General features: G+C 40.1%; 2 protein-coding genes across 2 annotated transcripts; one reads left to right on the forward strand and one right to left on the reverse strand.

Annotated features, from left to right (window-relative positions):
• Window positions 1–259: 259 nt before the first annotated feature.
• Window positions 260–3930, reverse strand: LOC139743869 (triosephosphate isomerase-like). Its single transcript, XM_071654333.1, has 5 exons — window positions 3716–3930; window positions 2980–3188; window positions 1776–1908; window positions 766–939; window positions 260–414 (listed from the first exon to the last, which is right to left on the reverse strand). Exons 1-5 carry the CDS (start codon window positions 3828–3830, stop codon window positions 293–295), a joined length of 753 nt encoding a protein of 250 aa, XP_071510434.1. The 5' UTR covers window positions 3831–3930; the 3' UTR covers window positions 260–292.
• Window positions 3931–4540: 610 nt separating this feature from the next.
• LOC139743859 (DNA damage-binding protein 2-like) lies at window positions 4541–19759 on the forward strand. Its single transcript, XM_071654321.1, has 10 exons — window positions 4541–4708; window positions 8494–8679; window positions 9203–9388; window positions 12634–12779; window positions 14239–14338; window positions 15567–15744; window positions 16568–16710; window positions 17419–17583; window positions 18733–18778; window positions 19560–19759. Exons 1-10 carry the CDS (start codon window positions 4541–4543, stop codon window positions 19757–19759), a joined length of 1518 nt encoding a protein of 505 aa, XP_071510422.1.
• The last annotated feature ends 338 nt before the right edge of the window (window positions 19760–20097 follow it).

A 20097-nucleotide genomic window follows, 5' to 3' on the forward strand; every position in this document is an offset into this window, starting at 1 on the left:
ATTATACTGTCCAAGCATTCAAAATAATCAAAGTACCTCAAAACCACTTTTAGTGAGTTCTAATACTGACAAGCCTTCAGAGGAGACCATTGGCTTATGTGTATGTAGAATATTGATAATATTCAGTGGCATACTCCATGTCATTCACCCCAGATATTTCAATGTCCTGTCCATGATACGAACCAACACTCCAGTCACAAAACATCACAGCTCACGGGACTCCATCGTGGGAGGGAAATACCGATTTGCCTATGCCTACATTGATGATGAGGGCGCTCTATCAACTTGAATCTTACTGGCCTCCAGCGGCTATAATCTGAGTGAATTCAGGCTTCAAGGATGCTCCCCCTACGAGGAACCCGTCCACGTCCGGCTGAGATCCTAAATCACGGCAGTTGGCTGCATTTACAGAGCCTAAATGGGAAAAATATAAAAGTGAAATACTGATATATTTCTTGGTTGTACTGCTTCAACCAAAAGATCTTCAAGAATTTGCCTTATTTTTCTTTTTGCAACAAATATCAACTTGCTGTTATCATTTTGGTACCGCTGGATTTTACTGTATACATTTTATCTTACATTGATGAAATATTTGGTGGATCTGTCAAAATTATTTCTGAATTTTTCACAATTGCATATCAAAACAAATTCAAGAAATATCTGTCAATTTGAGAGGTAAGCACATCAAGCTACAAAAATGTGCTGCCAATTATCTACATGAAATAAAGGTCTAGTGCTGGTGGTCGTAGTGGGAATGTCACTAACCTCCATAAACGATCCTGGTGTTGGCGGAGACCGCGGCACTGACATTCTCCGTCAACCAGCTGCGGAGATTTTGGTGGACCTCTTGGGCCTGCTGCGGAGTGGCTGTCTTCCCTGTCCCAATGGCCCACACAGGTTCGTAGGCAATGACCACACTACTCCAGTCCGAAATCACATCTAGATGGAATGGACACAATTTTAGTGCATTGACAGTTACATGTTGAGTTAATTTTCAAGTGCTAGAATGTCTTAAGCAGAAACATGAGAATTTGCCAGAAAACCAGATATCAATAAACACAAACAAATAAAAAAGACAACTCAATGTTGTAACAAACTTGGCCAGCCATGTCATACTGCAAATACAAGCAGAAAATATAAATCAACTTTTTACTGCATATCATGTGTATTTTTGAAAATTAGAATACAAAGCAATAAGAAGATGATGCATTAGTTTTGCAATGGTCTTACAAACTTTGAAAATTCCTAACTTTTTAATTGATTTTCCAATTCTCCTCACACTTTCACGAATGTGTTCTACTAATACACTATTGCTGCTTTTCACTCAATCCACAAAAATTTATACATGTATTTGGGCTTTTGGTTTTAGTATTAGTTGAGGTAAGCAAGCATATAGAAACCACTTTATGAAATGGAATAAAGGAGCATACAATTCTAACACGAATTGAAGTTACTTGATAAAAATTAGTTTTGAAATGACCGAAAAACAAAAAACAAAATCAAGGTTAAAAAAAAGAGGTGCTAATGAAAGTTGTAACATGTTGCATTTTATTGCAACCATTTTGATTTTTTTTTTTTTTTGGATATACTAAGTATCAACCATTGTAAGACCAAGTTTCTTCAAAATAAAATAAGAATTCCTCTAAGAATTACATATTATTTCATATTTCACAAAGAGGTTTCTCATTTTTTCACAAACACACACAAAAAGTTGAAAATCTGCAGTCCCATCTTAACCACAACTGTACCATCCCTTCAAGATAATCAGTGCGCACCTGCCAAAAATTTCATCTGGCGATAGACAACCTCATTGGTCTGTCCACTTTCTCTCTCCTCCAGCTTCTCACCGATGCAGGCAATGACCTTCAAACCAGCACTGAGGGCGTGCTGCGTCTTCTCTGCAATCAGCTGACGGGGGGGGGGGGGGGGGGGGGGGGGTAGCATTCAGAACAAAGTCAGTGTTGGCGAAAGAATAAGTTTGAAAATAGAGCTATCTTCTGTAGCTCTACACTTTGAAAAAAAAAAAGGTATCTCCACAATGTGTATTCACTGATTTGCATTTGGAGACCAATTGTGCGCAAGATACCATACATTCTCACAATAGATACACCGTGTACTAAATCTTCAAAATGCACTTCAGATAAGGATAATCCGGTAACAACAATCACTATTTTCTGACTATGATGTGAGGTGATGTCATTTCTCACACACATTTCCTGTCTACATAAACCTTCACATTATAGACTTTGTTTTAAAAGCTAAGTATCATTAAATTCATCATGTTGCCTTGGCATCAACTTCACAGACACTATACCAGTAGATGAATGCTGAATACATTTCCAAAATGGCTATATGAATCTTAACTATGACTACCAATACTACTTCTGTCAGTGTTGGCTACACACCATGTGGTATCTTCATTAGACATGGGGCCATCTCTTTGGCAGCTAGAATGATAGGCATCTATTATGACACTGACTTCATAGTCCTAGCTTCAAATGCAAACCATCTTTCAGTTGTATGGTAGACGTCAATTTTTCTGACAAATTTGGAAGAATTTGGGTGTAAGCCTACAAACTAAAAACAAATAAAAAACCCAACAACAACAAAAAAAAAACTCCTTGCAACTGTTGCATTAGATATCTATGGATAACATTGAAGCGTGCATCGTGATTAAAATCAGATTTCAGTTTTACTTGCTTTCTTGAATCCAATTTGAGATTTGAATCTTTCACATTACCTGTAGTGTATGCTCATCCAAGTGTTCTAGAATAGTTGCACAAATAATCAATTTTTGAGAAACAGCTTGTTAAACTAAGCCGCAGGCTACATTGAGAAACAGCTTGCTAAACTAAGTCGCAGGCTACATGCAGAAACCTATGCTTTGGCCCATGGTCAACTTTTGGAAGGAAAGGTCAAACATTGGTGCAGATTTTTTACATACTAAATCCCATAATGGCAGCTATTGTCACTGCATACCTCATCCGATTCTCCAAACTTGTGTCTCCGCTCTGAGTGGCCGAGAATGACCCAGCCAATTCCAAGGTCCTTCAGCATAGCAGGAGAGATTTCTCCAGTGAAGGCACCCTTCTCCACCTTATAGCAATTCTGTGCAGCGACACTGACTTTTGCCGGAATCTTGGAATTCATGTAGGAGAGGTAGACAGCTGGAGGCGACACCACCACATCTGAAAGGAAAATGGCCACATTGTTGAATGTTAATTGCTAGTTTAATAGATCTAGAATTCATGACAAATAAAAACACAGCTGTGGAGTGTCCTTGCCATTTTTGGTGTGATATGCACGTACAATTGTACATATTTATGCATAACCTGGGGCCAGGCAGCCTGGGCATTGCAATTTTGGTGTCAATTGATGTAGGAAACTCCCCCCCCCCCCCCCCTCGTAATCATCACCTTTTGACAGGTGGATACATTACAGCTCTTCCATCCTGATCCTGCAGGACACGACATCATCATGATCATCAGACATCACCTTGCATAACGACTAACGTCTTTAGCGTTTCAGGTCCTACCATTCTTTACCACTTGTTAGACGTCTAGGCCGGCCTAACGACGTTAGGCCTTGCCTTTCGTAAATTTCATTTCACATTCTTTAATCATGGTCTTACTCTTCGAGACTAGTCTAGACAACAGTTCGACCTTTAGTCTTTAAAAATTTAACTCTTAGTCTTACTCTAGTCTCAGTATCTTACCAGTATTTCCGGGGACCTGAGCTTCTTCCAGTGTTTTCAGAAGTCCGTCAAGGACAGCTTTGCTCCCGTTCATTTTGTAGTTCCCTCCTACCCAGAAACGTCTGCCGCTTGCCATTTTGCTGTATTTTACGTCGGCCTATCTTTGACTTTAACAATGTATCGTCTGAGCCTCAACGAGTGGTGAACTTGGAGTGGATATGATGAGAATGACAGACCGAGAGCTTTCTAGAGACACAGTCGGAGGCCTATTCGAGATAGATAGCATACGTACACGCACTCACGTACACCAGTACCATTCCGCACCGTGGACCACGGGCGTACAACGTGACGTTCATTCGTCGCTACCTCACCCCTGACCTCGGAGTTTCCCAGTCCAGCAAGAAAAGCAGCCACGTTCGCGGTAATGAAGTTTGATATTGAAGTAAATGACTATTTATCATTTAAATACCTAAAAATGGATATTAAAATTAAAATATAGAATATTAAAAAAATAAGAATAGAGATTTTTAAACTTATTGTTTTTTTAGCTAATAATTACTAAAATTTTATCAAACAAATAATGTTGATCCTAAGCATGTGTAGGTAACCGGGAATTACGCAAGAGAAAAATAACCCAGTTGAATAACATCGAAGCTAAGCGCAGCATGCAAGCTCATACACACACGTAAACACATGTCATTGATGAGGCTATATCCTACTTTGTCATCATTCTGCCAGGCCCCGGTGTCAGGCCAGGGAATGTTTATCATCTGCATCAAGAAACGAAGGTTTCTAGTTAACGTTGAATTCCTCTCGAAGGTTGTGATCAAGTACCACTGACGCATTATGGCACCGAGGAACCGTTCGAAAGCAGGGAGGAAGAAGGGCCTGCCAACTCCAGCTGCAGGAAAGAAACAGCAGTCGGGAGCGAGGAGGGAAGAAAAAGATAAAACTTTGTTGCAGGCTGCAGAAGAGCGCCAGACCGACCCCGATGGCGATGAGACTGGGAGTAAGGTGTGTTCGAGATGCTACCACCACATTGGCATGTCATGACTATTGAGAGTAGGACCTACTAACTTCCTCAGTAGATCCTGTACTACACATTACTAGTAATTGTATTGATAAGTCATAACTTCTCTGGTTCTGATCTAGTCACCACAAAGACCGACATTTGTACTGACTTATACTGTCTTACTCTTAGTTTTGCTAGAGGTGAATTTATTTTCGTCCGCAAACTCACGTCTCGTTTACAAGCCAGCAGTAAACTTTACTATACTGTTAGCCTGACCAGACACTGTGCTGCGCACAGGGTCTGACATGTGTTAGTGTTTCAACGTTGTAAACGACCGTCACTATTGACGGCAAAATCACATAAAATACCTTTTATTTTGTATGATTTTAAGAGTAATATAATTTGCAACACTTACCTACAGCGTATTTTCCTGATGGTTGAGTTGAAGTCGGCGTTTTGTTGGTATCCAGACCTTATTGTTGAATTTTTCGGAGTAGATCGTGCGGTGGCATCTTTTCCTTCGAGAGCTTCACAAAAGCAACAAACTACCACGCATGCACATTCAGAAGTGGTTGCTTTTTACGTACGCCCGTGCGCCCGTGCGCCCGTGCGTTTCATGTGTTACGTAAAGCTTGTAGTAGATCCGCGCGTGCTGCACCGGCAATGATTTGAACTTTTTTAGTCGGGGTCATCCGACTATCTCATCACTTCCGCCCCGACTACCTACGTTGTAGTATACGAGAGTGAATGCCATTCATATAACACGCAGATGAGGAGTGAAGCAGTAAGGACGTTTACAGACCTGATTTCAGCCATAGATTTCAGTAAGTTTTAGACGTAATTAAGCAAAAAATCGCATACCGGTTATTGAATGATGGTCATAGATTACGATAATTCCTTATATTTTAGTTTCCACGATTAATAAAGATATTCATGAAGGAAACAGTGAACGATAACAACGTCCGCGAAGGAATAGAGGTGCAGCGCTGTCGCTTCGCGACAGCGCTGCGTGTAGTTACTATACTGTATAAGATAGGCTGTGTGAGTGAGACATGTGCATTTTTTGTCCATTAAGGGCATTAGCTTTCCCAGACATTCAACTTGATAAGTCTCAGAAATTGCCATAAAAATAAAGATCAAAGCATTCGTACTAGATCAATGAATAGGCATCATCCTGTGTCATCACTGAATTAAAGCAAAGTAGGTACCGGTAGGGAAAGACTTCCATAATGTGTATGTACCCCCACTATAAACATGAGCTTCCTCTGAAGTCGGCATTTCCCTATAGGACACCGAGATCAATGTTACCCTAACTAGGGAAATGCGGACTTCAGTGCCAGTCCTAGGGAAATGCGGACTTCAGAGGAAGCTCATACAATGTAGGTGTGAAGTGGGGGGTACATATGGAAGTCTTCCATATGTACCCCCGCTATGCGTTATCAAGTGTTAAGTTTATGATGTATAAGTAACATGAATAAGTTTAGGTGGCTTTGGGATTAGGATTAGAGTTTACTCAGTTAAGGATTAGGGTTAGGGTTAGAGTAAAGGTAACATTGATCTCAGTGTCCGAGGGAAATGCGGACTTCAGAGGAAGCTCATACAATGTAGGTGTGAAGTGGGGGGTACGTACATATGGAAGTCTTCCCTCTAAGTCTCTATTGAACCCTAACCCTAAACTGAGTAAACTCTAATCTTAGTCCCGAAGCTCAAAGCCACCTAAACTTACTCATGTTACTTGTGCATGACACATAGCAGGGGGTACATATGGAACTCTTGCCCAAAGTAGACTTGAGTAAAATTAACTGCTTCCACTCTTCACACTCGATTTGTTGGTAATGATTATGATGCGATTACCCCCAAATGCAACAATCTTTCCAATATTATATAGCGTGAGTGGACATGAGGGCCATTTGCTCACCGGATGCAAGTTTATGATTTATATTAAAATCATGAATTTGTGATCAATCACAGTTGTACAGATGAAGATAAGTGTCATGCAGTGTTAAGAGAGAAGGGCTCAGCAGAGAGTGTGCATGGTATACTCCATAATCCACAGGCTGATCGACATTCCGGATGAACACTTCGTACCAGCCACTGGACCATCTACATGAGGGAATCCAAACAAATTTCAAATCCCGTATGCCAGAACCCAAACATATCAGAAGACATTCTTTCCTGACGCAATTAAAGCAAGTGGCCCTTGATTGGACATCTTAAGTTGCGGAATCAAAATAGCGTGCATGATCCATACACTTGCGCTGCAACCATCATTTGAATGCCTGTGACCATTGTTCGGCACCGGGTGACCGTGGTTCGACATTCGTGACGTACGGCCCTGTGCGCTCGCCCTGCCTATGTAAATGTATTAACACATAGTACATCGCACGGTATCGCACTACGAGAGCGCAGTACTCCACGTACTCCACACGCTGTGCAAGAGATTCAACGCATAACACAATGACGAACCATGGTGATACCGCAAATTCTGGCACAGGTGGAATGCAAAATATAAATATCGCGTAAACGCTCAAGTTATCTCAGAAACGGCTGCCATCATGGCTGTAGGTACAGTATACACGCTGTACAGATTCAATGCAGATAAACGGACTAGTAACTTTGAAACATGGAATGAAACGAGTCTATATGTGTTGCTGTGCAACTTTACTTAGCTGTTCGTGTTACTTACCCATTGAACTGCTTGTTAATGCGAGTTGACCCGGGAGGGTCGCGACAATGATTTCGGGGGTCCGGCGACGTGGCCCATTGTTGTGCTCTTCGGAACACGTGTGGAGGTAGTTGCATAGTTTGAATTTTGCACTTGATATGCGCCATTTTTTAATTTTTATTTGTAAGAGTGGTCTATTCATGGAACCCTGTCGAATTAAGGGCCACTTGCTTTAAACTATGTAACTCTTTACCACCAAGTATAAGTAGAAGCACCTTGCTACAGATCTTCAAACAGGGGGTGCAACAGATTAGGCTTCGTTAAGCCTCTTCTGTCTTTTTTAACTGCACATATAGAATCTGTAGTGATCTTTTTACTCGCACTTTTCATCTGGGCACTTGACAAGCACAAGTACGATAATATGCCAACGGCGGTCTGTACTTTACTGGAAGAAGAAGAAGAAGACAGTACTAGACGGTTCTAATTACTATATTCTGTGTTTGATGATGGGGTCTTGATATCATTTTTATGCTGTGTGTAAGAACTTTAATTGTTATTATTACCTCCGCCAAGGGATGAGGTTATGTTTTCGTCAGCATTGGTTGATTTGTTTGTTTGTTGGTTGGTCTGGGTGCAAAATAAATCAAAAAATTGTAAACAGATTTGGATGAAACTTACAGGAAAGGTTCAGAATGACACAAGGAACAGATAATTAAATTTTGGTAGTGACCTGGGAATTTTTATGGATTTTATGAAGGATTTTTGATATTTTGGCAGGTAGGGTCAATGTCATGAAGTTTGGATTTCAAGCTGCATACTTCAGAGGTTTGCTTTTATACGCGTGCTCTAGTTTCTGCAAGTCGTGCCACGCAGCTGGAAGTGGATGATGTAATAAAAGGCGGAGACCCTTCTCTATTGGGAAATTGGACGATTTTCAGCATGCATGTACATATAGATTGAAATCTCTGATGTCTACGGAAGAACAAGATCAGTGGTAGAAATGAGCTGCTTGGCAGAGGTCTGTGCTCTCAGCAGAGAGCTTCTCCAGTTGTTGTCTACCTTGAACTACTGGCACCATTGCTCCTTAAATATTGATGCTATGAGATTGATTCTTTTCTGCAGGAAAATATCCAGACAGCCACAGAGGCACAGATCAGTGGCAAAGGAGATCTCATCTTCAATTTTGGAAGTAAAAGACAAATACCTACAAGTAGAGTTGCTTTACCAGTGGACAGTCACAGTTCCAATCTGGTTCATGGCTTGTACAGGCATTTGTCGGGTCAGCTGGGCAAGACGAGGTTTAAGCAGGTATGCTGTCATTATATCTTGTAGCTTCAATGGTAGCTCTTGCTTTGAGCAAACCATGGTACTTTTTGGACTTTCCTTTGTGGTCAAACTGTTAAAGATCCAAACAAATGCCTTGATTAACCTGTTGAGGACGAGTCCTGAATATACACGGGCAAGTGTCTATAAATGGAAAATGTGTGTTTGTAGCAAATTCAGTCCATCAAATGGGTTAAGATAAATATAATCTCAAATTCTTAATTACCTGAGCTCTGAACACTTTTCTTGCTTTAAAAGTATAAGAATTCAGTTGAAATGCTAAAGAGGGCACTAGCACCAGTGCCTGTTTATCAAAACTAAGCTGTATTCACCAAACTCATCAAACTTTGCATTTCCTCTTTCTTTTAAAAAACAGTCTTGTCAATAGAAGTTTTCATTTAAGAATAGCTGTTACAGTTTGTGTGTTCATCTATGTGTCAAGCCCAAGCAAGTTGGTCTGCACATTTCAAATGATTAGATTTCATTCACCCGTGTCGCTGTTTTTTAGATCACTGTCCAGCCCATGGTGAAACAACTGGAAGAGTTTCGAGTCACCAACAATGAGTGCCAGTTAGACCGCAGAGTGACTGCAATGGAATGGCACCCTAGCCTCCCAAAGACCCTGGCTGTTGGTTCAAAGGGCGGTGATCTGATACTGTGGGATTACTCGAAAGGAAGCAGCTTCATACCAGGGGTGAGATAATGTACATTATATACCTCATTTCTAGAATCCTCTCATCTGATTGGTTAAAAGGGGAGTCATGAAAATAGCTGTGCCCTGTTTTTGAGTTACTGTGACCGGGGCCCGGGCACAGTTAGTAAATAGGTTTGGAGACAGTCGCGACCCCGTACACATAGATCGCTCATAATGTACGCACCAATGATACGACCGCCGCGCATTCGATGCGCGTGCTGTAAAAGAGACTAGCGGACTGGTTTGGAGACAGTCGAACCCCGCGTACACTGTACACATAGATGATCACTCATGTACGCACCAATGATACGACCGCCGCGCTGTCGATCAGCATTGATTACGAGTGCTGTAAAAGAGACTAGAATCTATATTTTCGGTATCTATATTTTCGGTATATAAAACAAATAATGACTGCTTGATATTCGGGGTACAGTTAAAATTATGTAGGCCCTCGGTGATGTGAAAACCATAACCATGCCCTCAGCTTCGCTTCGGGCATAGTTACGGTTTTCACATCACCTTGGGCCCATAATTTTAACTGTGCCCCTCATAGCAGTCATTATTTGTATACTGTCAAATGAAGCATAATTATTTGAAATTTGGTAATCATATGTGACCGTGCACCACAAAACAAACAAAAAGTCGCATCCCTTGAATTTATGTGAGGAATAAAAAAGGTGAAATGGGTCAGCCAAGTCAATCTTGAGTTTTTCATATTATCTGAAAGAGTAATTCTTCTTCTACATTATCCTAAAGTTTGGGATCGTAGAATGAATGGGAAAGCGTGTTTTTAGCAGTTTTTCTACAACCCTTTCTAGTAGAGTAGTGAGATCAGGTGTGACTTCAGGGGTCCCTTTTCATATCCTTTTCACACTCTTCACTTTCAACTCTAATAACTTTTGAAGAGATAATGCTACTGCTTTGAAAGTTGGCATTATTTACGGACAGAATGTATTAATACTGCATGCTTAATTTCAGCTTAATCTGATTATCCCTTCATTGTTGTTGCTCTTGTGGTTTACATCCTGTTTTTTGTCCCATTCATACCACAGCTAGCACGGCTTGGTAAAGATAAAGATTTTGAATAGACCCTGTACTTCAGAGCCTCTTTTCTCAGTCCAGACTTAACAGAGTGTGTGCTTTCTTTCCAATATCTAGATAGGTTAGGAGAGTCCATTTGAATTGAGTTATACATCATTTTAAAGCTTTGAGTCTGCTCTTTCAGAATCTGCCATCAAGTAAAAATTCATGTCTGGTGACTTTTTGTTCGTTTTTTTGGTGCAGGGTCACATATTGTCACCTTTCTTGGCTTTGGATCAGGTGTATTTGAGCTGCAGGTAGCCTTCTGTTCAGAATTTCACAATGCTTATTATATTACTAGATAGCATCAACTTAGGTCCAATCAAATTAATTGCAATCAAAGTTTGAATCTTCACAGTCTGCCAGTAGTATTGCCAAATAATGCCATCATTTTTTGCTCACTCTTGTAAGCATATCAAGCAGGTAAAAGGTGAGTCTCATATCAAACATGTCAACCTTTTCATTTCAGCAACATAGCAGTCACTTGTTCGGTGGTTCCATCCGAATCAGTTATACATTTTACTTTGTTACTGTGTTACTCTCAACTTTTGTAACACTCTATTTCCAAGGTAGATATGGAATTTTGTTTACCCCTGAACTGATATCACTTTGGTTTAGTCCTTTGACATGTTCCCATGGATTAGCCATGATTTGAGTACAGAGGCTCAAAAAGTGCACAGACTTTCATGCAACTTTGACATTCCCCCATGTGCACTGTTTTCTGTGAGCTGACATGTCTGCAATACTCTCTTTTAATATGTGCATTGGCCATATATACTTTTCTATGTAATGAACAAGTTCCTTATTTTATTGTAGATAATCTTCATGGGGTCTCTGATTGATTGTACTTAAAAAGGATGGCTAGTAACTGATAAGTGGGAATCAGTGGGAATGTTGAGGATGATTGTTCCAATCCTTGTGGGATTCATTTAAGAATACATTATGTATCTTTTGTTGGGTGAAAATTATTTGCTTCAGAATGGTCTCATATTTGAGTAATGTGCAGTTTAATGTTTCCAGGTTAGCATACCTGTACAGTGACGGGCGATTAAACTGCACATTACTTGAATATGAGACCATTCTGAAGCAAATAATTTCCACCCAACAATAGATACGTAATGTAATCTTAAATGAATCCCGCAAGGATTGGAATAATCATCCCCCAGCATTCCCACCGATTCCCACTGATCAGTTACTAGCCATCCCCTTTAAATGGAAATAGGAATTTTATGGCAATAGCTATATCACAGGGGATTAGTACGTAGGATTGTGCTGAGGGTTTAAGTGTCTACAGTGGGGCAGAAAGAGTGTAAAGAATTGCCACTATCAAAGCGAGACAAATTATGGAATAGATCGTCCCTGGTCACATTTTGTCTAATGGCTTGAAATTATCTTTTTCACAAGGGAATTTAATATTTTTCCATTAAGATATTTTGAGTTGTATGCTCTAGTACAGTGATTCACAGGGGTCCCATGTATATTTGTATTTTGCCATTAGATGCAAGCAAGGCATTTTGTTTTTCGTATGTAAGGTATCAATTGTGAGGATTTCATGAGACTTCTTGTCACAGACCATTTTGCAAAAAGTTAGCAAGCTCTAAATGGAAAAAATGGCATGGAAAACGATGCTGGGGCTTAAAGTACTATTAAAATCCTTTGCAACATTTTCGTTATCACTATTTGTTCATTTAATGTCGAAAATGAACCATGGCTGAAGACAGATTGGCCCAGGTGGGAACATTGCCAGTCTCCATTTCAACCACCTGAATACCTCCCAGCTCTACACAGCCTCCCTTGATGGACAGGTCAGACTGCAGGACCTCGGTAGGGGGAGAGTCCTGCAGCTCTATCAGAACACTATGGATTGGAGGTTAGCTACCATCTGCGTCAAAAGATAGGAGAGAGAGAAGCATGGCAGTGTTGACTTTGCAAGGTTGTCTCATTCGATGGGGATTTATCATTTGGAAATAGTGCCTCCACTGAGATAAAGGTTGCTTTTGTCACTTATATTTTCCTGAATGGCATTTACAAGGTAATCCCAACTACAACACTTTAAAACTAACAGACAAAGCTCTTCATTCTGTCAAAATGTCACATTCTCACTCTCTCTGTTTTGTTTGTGTGTGTGTATATGGTGTCCCTTTGTCACTGTCTCTTACCACTAGATTGGAAAAGGGGGCTCAGTTCAAGCCCTTAAGTTTGACCGCAGTGACCCCCAGTGGCTATATACCTCCTCCATTGATGGGACAGTCAGCCGTCGTAGGGTTAATGGTCAAGAGAGAAGGGTCTACCTTGACACGGCTGACTGGAAGTAAGTCACAGTCCCCCAGTTGAGAGATTTACCAAAGGCAAATACAGTGGACTAATGAAGTCCTCTGGACTGTCAGCTTTCTTTTGTAATTGTTATACTAAAATTTTGTTATAACCGAACAAATAAACGGTAAAGAAACCTTGAAGGGATAATTTTGCAGCCTTAAACTTTACTTCATTGTAACTGGAATTTCGTTATAACAGTGTCTGTTATAACGGGAGTGCACTGTTGTTTGAAGTAAACATAAGACAGTAGAAGGGGTAGCTTCCATATGAGAATGATGATGTCATGTCTGGGCATACTAGTATTCTGAAATACACAGACTTACTGTCGCAGCCTACTCGTTCACATATGCTGCATTTGGTCATGGTTTGATAGGCGTCGTATTGGCATTAGTGTTCATGAACTGCCCAGATTTAAAGAAAACAGGTGTCAAATCTACCATTTGAACTCATGCTCACTGGAAGAGTTGTGTTTTATGTGGGATGTTGTCAACAAGTGAAGATGGTCATGGAACAATGTGTCTTGAAAGATTCTATGTGATTTGCCAAGAACAGGTGTAATGATATGTGAGACATATTTCAAAAGTGAGGCAGTAAAATTTAAAACCCTTGAAGTGCAATGAAACCCTCTTTGTGTATTCAGGGATGATGTTTCTTATAAAGTATTCAATAAAAAAAAGGAGGAAAGTTTTCCTATGGAAGTATAGAAGAGTGCTGCAGAAGTGTGCAGCACAATGTCTGTTCCCACCCCGTATTATTTTGTCTTCTGTTTCAAATTGTTGTTTCACAAATGACGTCAATAGATATTCTTTGTTCGCATATTCATTTATTACTCCAGCTACGTACAATGGAGGGGGTATCAAGCAGATTCATCATCAAATTCAGAGCATTATGTCCCACTTTGTTTGTTTGTTTGTTGTTGTTGTTGTTTTTCGGGGGGTTTTTTACCAGCTATCAAATTAGGGCACATATGAGCCCCAATTTTATGAAGAGTTGCTCACTGATAGGTAATATTCTATCAGTCTTTCATGTTGCCTATAAGTTTTTGCAAAATGAATTTATCTAATCATACCATTGTATTCATTAGACTAGTTTAGACAGGGGAATATTTGTGTAACAGCAGTGCATGAGTATTTTCAAACCAAAGTGATTTTTTGTATTATTATTTACTTGGAGGAGGAACAAGCTAGTTCATGATGAGCACTATGTTAAAACAAACAAACAAACAAACAAACAAACAAAACATTGTAATTGCTATGAAAACTGTACAAACATCTAGAGTCTGAGGAGGCAAAAATACATAGGAACTATCATGTTTATAATTTTTGAACAAATAGAATTATTGCCATTATGATAATTTCTTTCCATCACTTTCATGATCATTAACTGGTGATACTGGTTCTAACACATCAAACTTTATGCATATTATGCAATGTACTCCTTTGCAAAAATTGCAGCTTCTGGTACTGCTCCCTGGATATCAACTACACGGACCGTGTGCTGGTGGCAGGAGATAACGTTGGGAAGACTGTCTTGATGTCGCTGGAAGGGGAACAGGTGAGAAAGAACTCTGTTATCAAGTTTTGGGTGTGAGTTCAAGACTTGGAGCAGGTCATGAAATCTTCTTGAAGAGGAATCCTCAATGTGCAAGATGTCTTCAGTTGATACAGTGTAGAGTACAATCGATCAAACTCAGCAGTGAAAGCTCCATTGAAATGGCCAAAAAAAAGTTCTGGAATTTTAAGGTTTCGCCATGTCATGAAATGTTGTAGTCTGTCACGATTACTGTGCTTTGTTGACATGAGGTTATTACGGTAGCCCCCTAAGTCTCTGTCTACAGTGTTGTGTATTTTAGTCCGGAGCTGCAGCAATTACAAAAATTGTGACTTTGTCAGGGGAATGGTTTGAAGTTGCTACAACAGTAGGCCTAACCAAAAAAACAAAAAAGCAAACAAAAAAACAATGATTTCATAATACTTTCAAGGTTCAAAACAATTGCAAGAGTCATGAATTGATGACATATAAAAGTGTCTATTATGCATCATATCTACAAGATTAAAGGATGTGTACAGTTCTGGTCGAGGTGAGGATTAAGCTTTTAATGTTTTGCGAGATATTCAGAAACCACTCTATGAGATGTCAAAGAGCATGCAATTCTACGAGGTATAAAAAGTTTTTTTTTGATGAAAATCGGTTTTGAAATGGCTGAGATATCCAAAAACAAGGTGAAACAAAGAGATCCTAATAAAAGGCGTGGCCTGTCGCCTTTTATTATTATCAGCCATTTGAAAACCAATTTTCATTGAATAAATGTTGAATCCTTCTTAAATTACATGCTCTTTCATATTTAATTTAAGAGGTTTCTCATTATCTCACGTAAGAATATTGAAAACATGAATCCCCACCTCAACCAGTACTGTACAGTCCCTTAAAGACTACTTCCACTGAAATTTTCAATTTCTTCTACCTTTCATTTCCTGCCTGATATTACTGACGCTTGGACTCTTCAATTTGTTTCACTTTACGTTGTATAGCTCAATGTTAAAATGCAAGTCAACGGAGTGATGAAACAAGAGTTCTCCTCTACTGGAAGTCATATGTAATGTGCAGTTGTTATGTGTATCTATAAATGGTAGCATACAATGGCTCTAGGGTCATTCCCAAGGATGTCAGCCACATAATAACATGTGACAGGCCACTGGGATTATGTAGCTCTAAAATGCACCTGTTTCTCTCCAAAATTGACACTGGTTTGTGCTCGTTTTGTGCTCTTTTTTGGGCGTAGCTCTGGAGTCACCGCTTGCACAAGCAGAAGGTAACCCACTGTGAGTTCAACCCGAAGTGCCCCTGGCTCCTGGCTACCGCGTCTGTCGACTCCACGGTGAAGCTTTGGGACATACGCAACATCTCTGGAAAGACGAGCTACCTCCACGAACTGAAACACAACAAACCGATCAATTCAGGTTAGTGTCTCTTACAGTATAGTGGGAATGACAGTATATTAAAGATAATTGTACAAGGGGATGCCATTAGCCCTCCAGAGTCCAGGAGGTGGGGCTGTAATAAAAATACAGAAATTGTGAATTTCATGCTTGCACACATGTGCATTGTTCTGTCTACACTGTAGGTCCATGATTCCTAGGGATTGTCTGTGGATCTGTCTTTGCTACTATAGATTTCATTAGCTGTCATCACATTCGCAAAAGATATGTTCAAGATCGTGATCTTTAAGTTCTCAAAGTATTGCCAGTGTGGCCACAAACTTCCCAAAAACTTTTTGCGAAACCTCTTGGGGAACTTCCCGCTCAAACTAGGGGAATTTCCAGGACCCTTGCCAGTCTTCTCCAAAATTGGGCAGTGTGAGTGCTATGAAATTTTTTGTGAAGTTTGTCATGTGACAAGTTCACCACGTGTTTGCAGTATCAAACGATGGTTTCCCTTCGGTTGATGCATTATCTGGATGCACCTGTGTTCATTATTACATCGCAATCAATAGCCGTCAGGTGGCGCAGTTTTTCTTTTTTGTTGTGACCCTAACTTGGAGAACTGAGAGATCAGGAAGTTTGGTTGCCAGTGTGAACGGGAAAGCAACTTCACGAAGACTTCCCAATCTTAAACTTTGTGATCTTTTGCCAGTGTGACCACAGCTTTTGAATCCATGTGGGGAAATCCCTGAATGGATTTCATTCACTCTTGGCCAAGATATGTGACACAAAGTGAGGATGTGCTGACTGCAGAAAATCAATCATAAACATCAAAACATTGTCATTCTTCTTCCATGTTCAGCCTACTTTAGTCCTGATGGGACAAGGCTGCTTACGACAGACCAGTTCAGTGATCTTCGGATCTACCGTGGTCCAGATTGGAGCCACCTAGAGAGGACCATCACTCATCCACACCGGTTCTTTCAGCATCTCACTCCAATCAAGGCGAGTGTCTATCCTTTGCAGTCTGCAATAAGTGATAGGCCTCATTTGTTGCATACATCAGGCAACATTAAAAGATTAACTCTTTATGTGCCATGGTGTAAACCCCCTGTGTGCCACATTATTCTGAGACAGCAACATAGTCATGCTTTGAAAAAAGCGTTCTGTTTTTCAAATCTGTGCGACCTTCATAGATTTTTGTTACCCGGAAAATTAATGTGCAAAGTTGTAGAGAAAATTTGAAATTTTACTTAGATGTAAACTGTATGACAAATCTATAATTGTTCTTCTTTCAAATGACCAGTTGCTATATTATTGTAGAGGCATGACTTTTGCACACAAAACAGTGACAGAAACTTAGAATTTTCTTGCAAATCCAGTAGGGAGCACTGCTAGATAGTCAATCACCACATAAAATGTAAGCTACATTTGGCAGGAATGGAATTGCAAGAGACGCTTTCACTGTGCTGTGGCATGTGGCGACTTATCAACCTGTTTGGGCGGGTTTGTGGGTTTTAATTGTTCAGTCTTTTGCCAATTATGTGAAACTGTTGTCACACATTATCAGGACTTACCATAGACCTAGTTAGAAATCCATGCATTATGGCTGAGGCATACAAGAAAGTTGCTGTACCAACATTTCTAGTTTTGTTTTTTCTTCTGCAAATTTTAGCTCGAGGCTTTAACATAATTATATCTTTCTTTCTCCAGGCCTCATGGCATCCATTCCAGGAGCTGATTGTGGTGGGCAGATACCCCCACGAGGCACTGCAGGGATTTCCCCACGATGACATTCGCTCTGTAGATATCTTCGACGCCATCAGCGGAGAGCTTGTGTGCAGGCTCGTGGACCAGATAGCCAGAGGCATCCAGTCGGTAGGTGTTGCTGCTGTGCTCCACACTTGACTCTTTGTGTACCATGATGTGAACCCCCTGTGTGGCACATTATTCTGAGACGGCGATGTAGTCGTGCTATGGGGAAACATCCTGCTTTTCAAATCAATGCAAGTTAAATAGATTTTTGTTACCCTGGACATATAGTGAGCAAAGTTGTAGAGAAAATGCCAAGCATTGCTGTGATGTAAATTGCATGACAAATCCGTTATTGTTTTTCTTTCTAATGACCAGTAGCTACATTATTGTAAGAGGCTTGACTTTAGCACAGAAAACAATGCCAGAATTCACTCACAATTCTAGTAAGGAACACCACTTGATAGCCACTCACCACATAAAATGCAAGCTACATTTGACAGGAATGGAATCGCGAGACACGCTTTCATCGCGCTGTGGCATTTTACGATTTATCGATCAGCTCGGGCGGCTTTGTGCATTTGAGCAGAATATGTGAAGTTGGCATGCCGTCGACTAAGTCGGGTGTGTGAACATGGCACATAAGGAGTTAAGGCAACTCACTGTACTTTCTTTAATTTCTGATGTAGCATACAAGACCACCTAACTTTGTCCACATTGTGGAATGTTTACTGTTGTACTTGTGTTCTGTCTTCAAGTTGGGCGGCGCACCTCGCTCTTGCAGAAACTAGAGCATGCACTTCAGAGCACGTATGAAAACCTCAAAAATGCGCAGCTTAAACTCCCAAGTTCATTGACCCTACTTGCCAAAATATAAAAAATCCTTCATAAAATCCACAAAAATTTCCAGATCACTACCAAAATTCAAAAATCTTTTTGAGTTATTTTGCACACAGACAAACAAACAAACTGACCAACGGTGATGAAAACAGAACCTCCTCCCTTGGTGGAAATAATAACTAGTCTGCTTATTTGATAATTGCGATGCTACATTTCTCTGTTATGATATATTTGTGACCTTCCAGTGCAAGGGTGAGATAGTAGATGCTTGCACTGTCTAAAATTCAAATTATGTTTGAATAGTGGATTTGTAATTATACCTTTCTGTGAAATTTATGTAAGTCTCATTCAATGATGTTTAATTTTTGTAAATTGTTTCCATCTGTGATAAAAGCTTAGAAATAATGTATTGCTCTCTATTTGTTGATTTTGCAGCTTAATGTCTTCAGTCCCAGTGGCGATGCCCTTGCTACAGGAATGGGTAAGACTTTCAGTTCTTATTCCACTTTCTCATGCCATGTTCAAAAGAAGCTGTAATGCAAGCTTTCTGACACAATATGTATGAAAAGTGGTGATCAGTTTGTGCACCATTAAAAGAAATTTGCATCTGTTCTGTTTCTATATCTATTCCACAATTTCCAAATCCCCCCAACATTGTCTATGTAGTAACCTGGCAGTAGGAAGATATACCCTGTATTTAAAATATTCATATACCTTTGTGAGTATGACAGGAAAATACTGTTTTGCTGCAGGCATGACTGACATTTATGACATCTAGATATTAGGAGTTAAATGTTCTGATCAGATTTAAAAAAAAAAAAAAAAAGTTTTGCATGTTAATGATTCAGCTATTCATGTTTTGGTTTTTTTTGGTAGTTTTTTTTTTTTTTCACTGTGAAAAAAAAGGAAAAAAAAAAGGCACCTGTGTAGTTGCATACTGGTGTTGTTATGAAAATAATGTTGCACTCTTGAAATGATTTTGTGCTCTTTTAAAAGGTAAAATGATATTTTCTCATAATGACAATTTTATCAGTATTGCGTGGAAGTTTGATAATTGGGTGCACATCTATTACCTTGTTTGTTTCTTTATGTTTTCAACTGAGGGTATAATATCTGTAAGATATGTCCTTGTCTTTTGACCGTCTGCACTCTACAATGGGGGTAAGATGTCACTCGCTGAAACTTTTTTGAATCCTGGCATGCCAGTCAGTGTGAGTTTTCAAGTAATCACTGCTCAAAGCATCTTCTCTTAATGTGGACAGGGGTCAACATGCTCATCTGGCAGAACTCCGACATTCTGCGATGCGAGCGGGAAGAGCGACGAGACATACTGCGCAGGCAGGGAAGGGCGCCCCCTAGGGACGACACCGAGGACAGGACCAAGAAACCACCGAAGAGGCCGCGCAACAACAAGAAGCTTACAGAGAAACTGCAGACAATGAAGAAGATGAAAGGGAGCTAACTTCCACAGCATTTCTTCCCTCATCACATGTTTGGTCGGCCACTGTCAAACTTGTGTACACTTCCATCTTTCCACTTCATGTGTCATGGTGCTGTGTTCCTCACTTTTATGATGACTGTTGTACGAAGAATGTATGCATCTTCAGCACTGGCAACCTATCGTGGTGTATGGTGTACCACATCATTTCATGTTTCTATTCATTATAGGTTTACCTGCGGTTAGACTTGCAGGTTTCAATTCTCTTTTGTCTCCACTGTCTTTCTTGTGTAGATATTGTCAGTTGAGAATGAGAAGGGCGTTAAAAGTAATCCACACTAAGGGGCTTAGTGGCAACTTAA

The sequence above is a fragment of the Diadema antillarum genome, unplaced genomic scaffold (genome assembly GCF_040938485.1).
Source record: "Diadema antillarum isolate AM-2024a unplaced genomic scaffold, OU_Dant_1.0 seq00001117_RagTag, whole genome shotgun sequence".
In the NCBI taxonomy this organism is placed as follows: Eukaryota; Metazoa; Echinodermata; class Echinoidea; order Diadematoida; family Diadematidae; genus Diadema; species Diadema antillarum.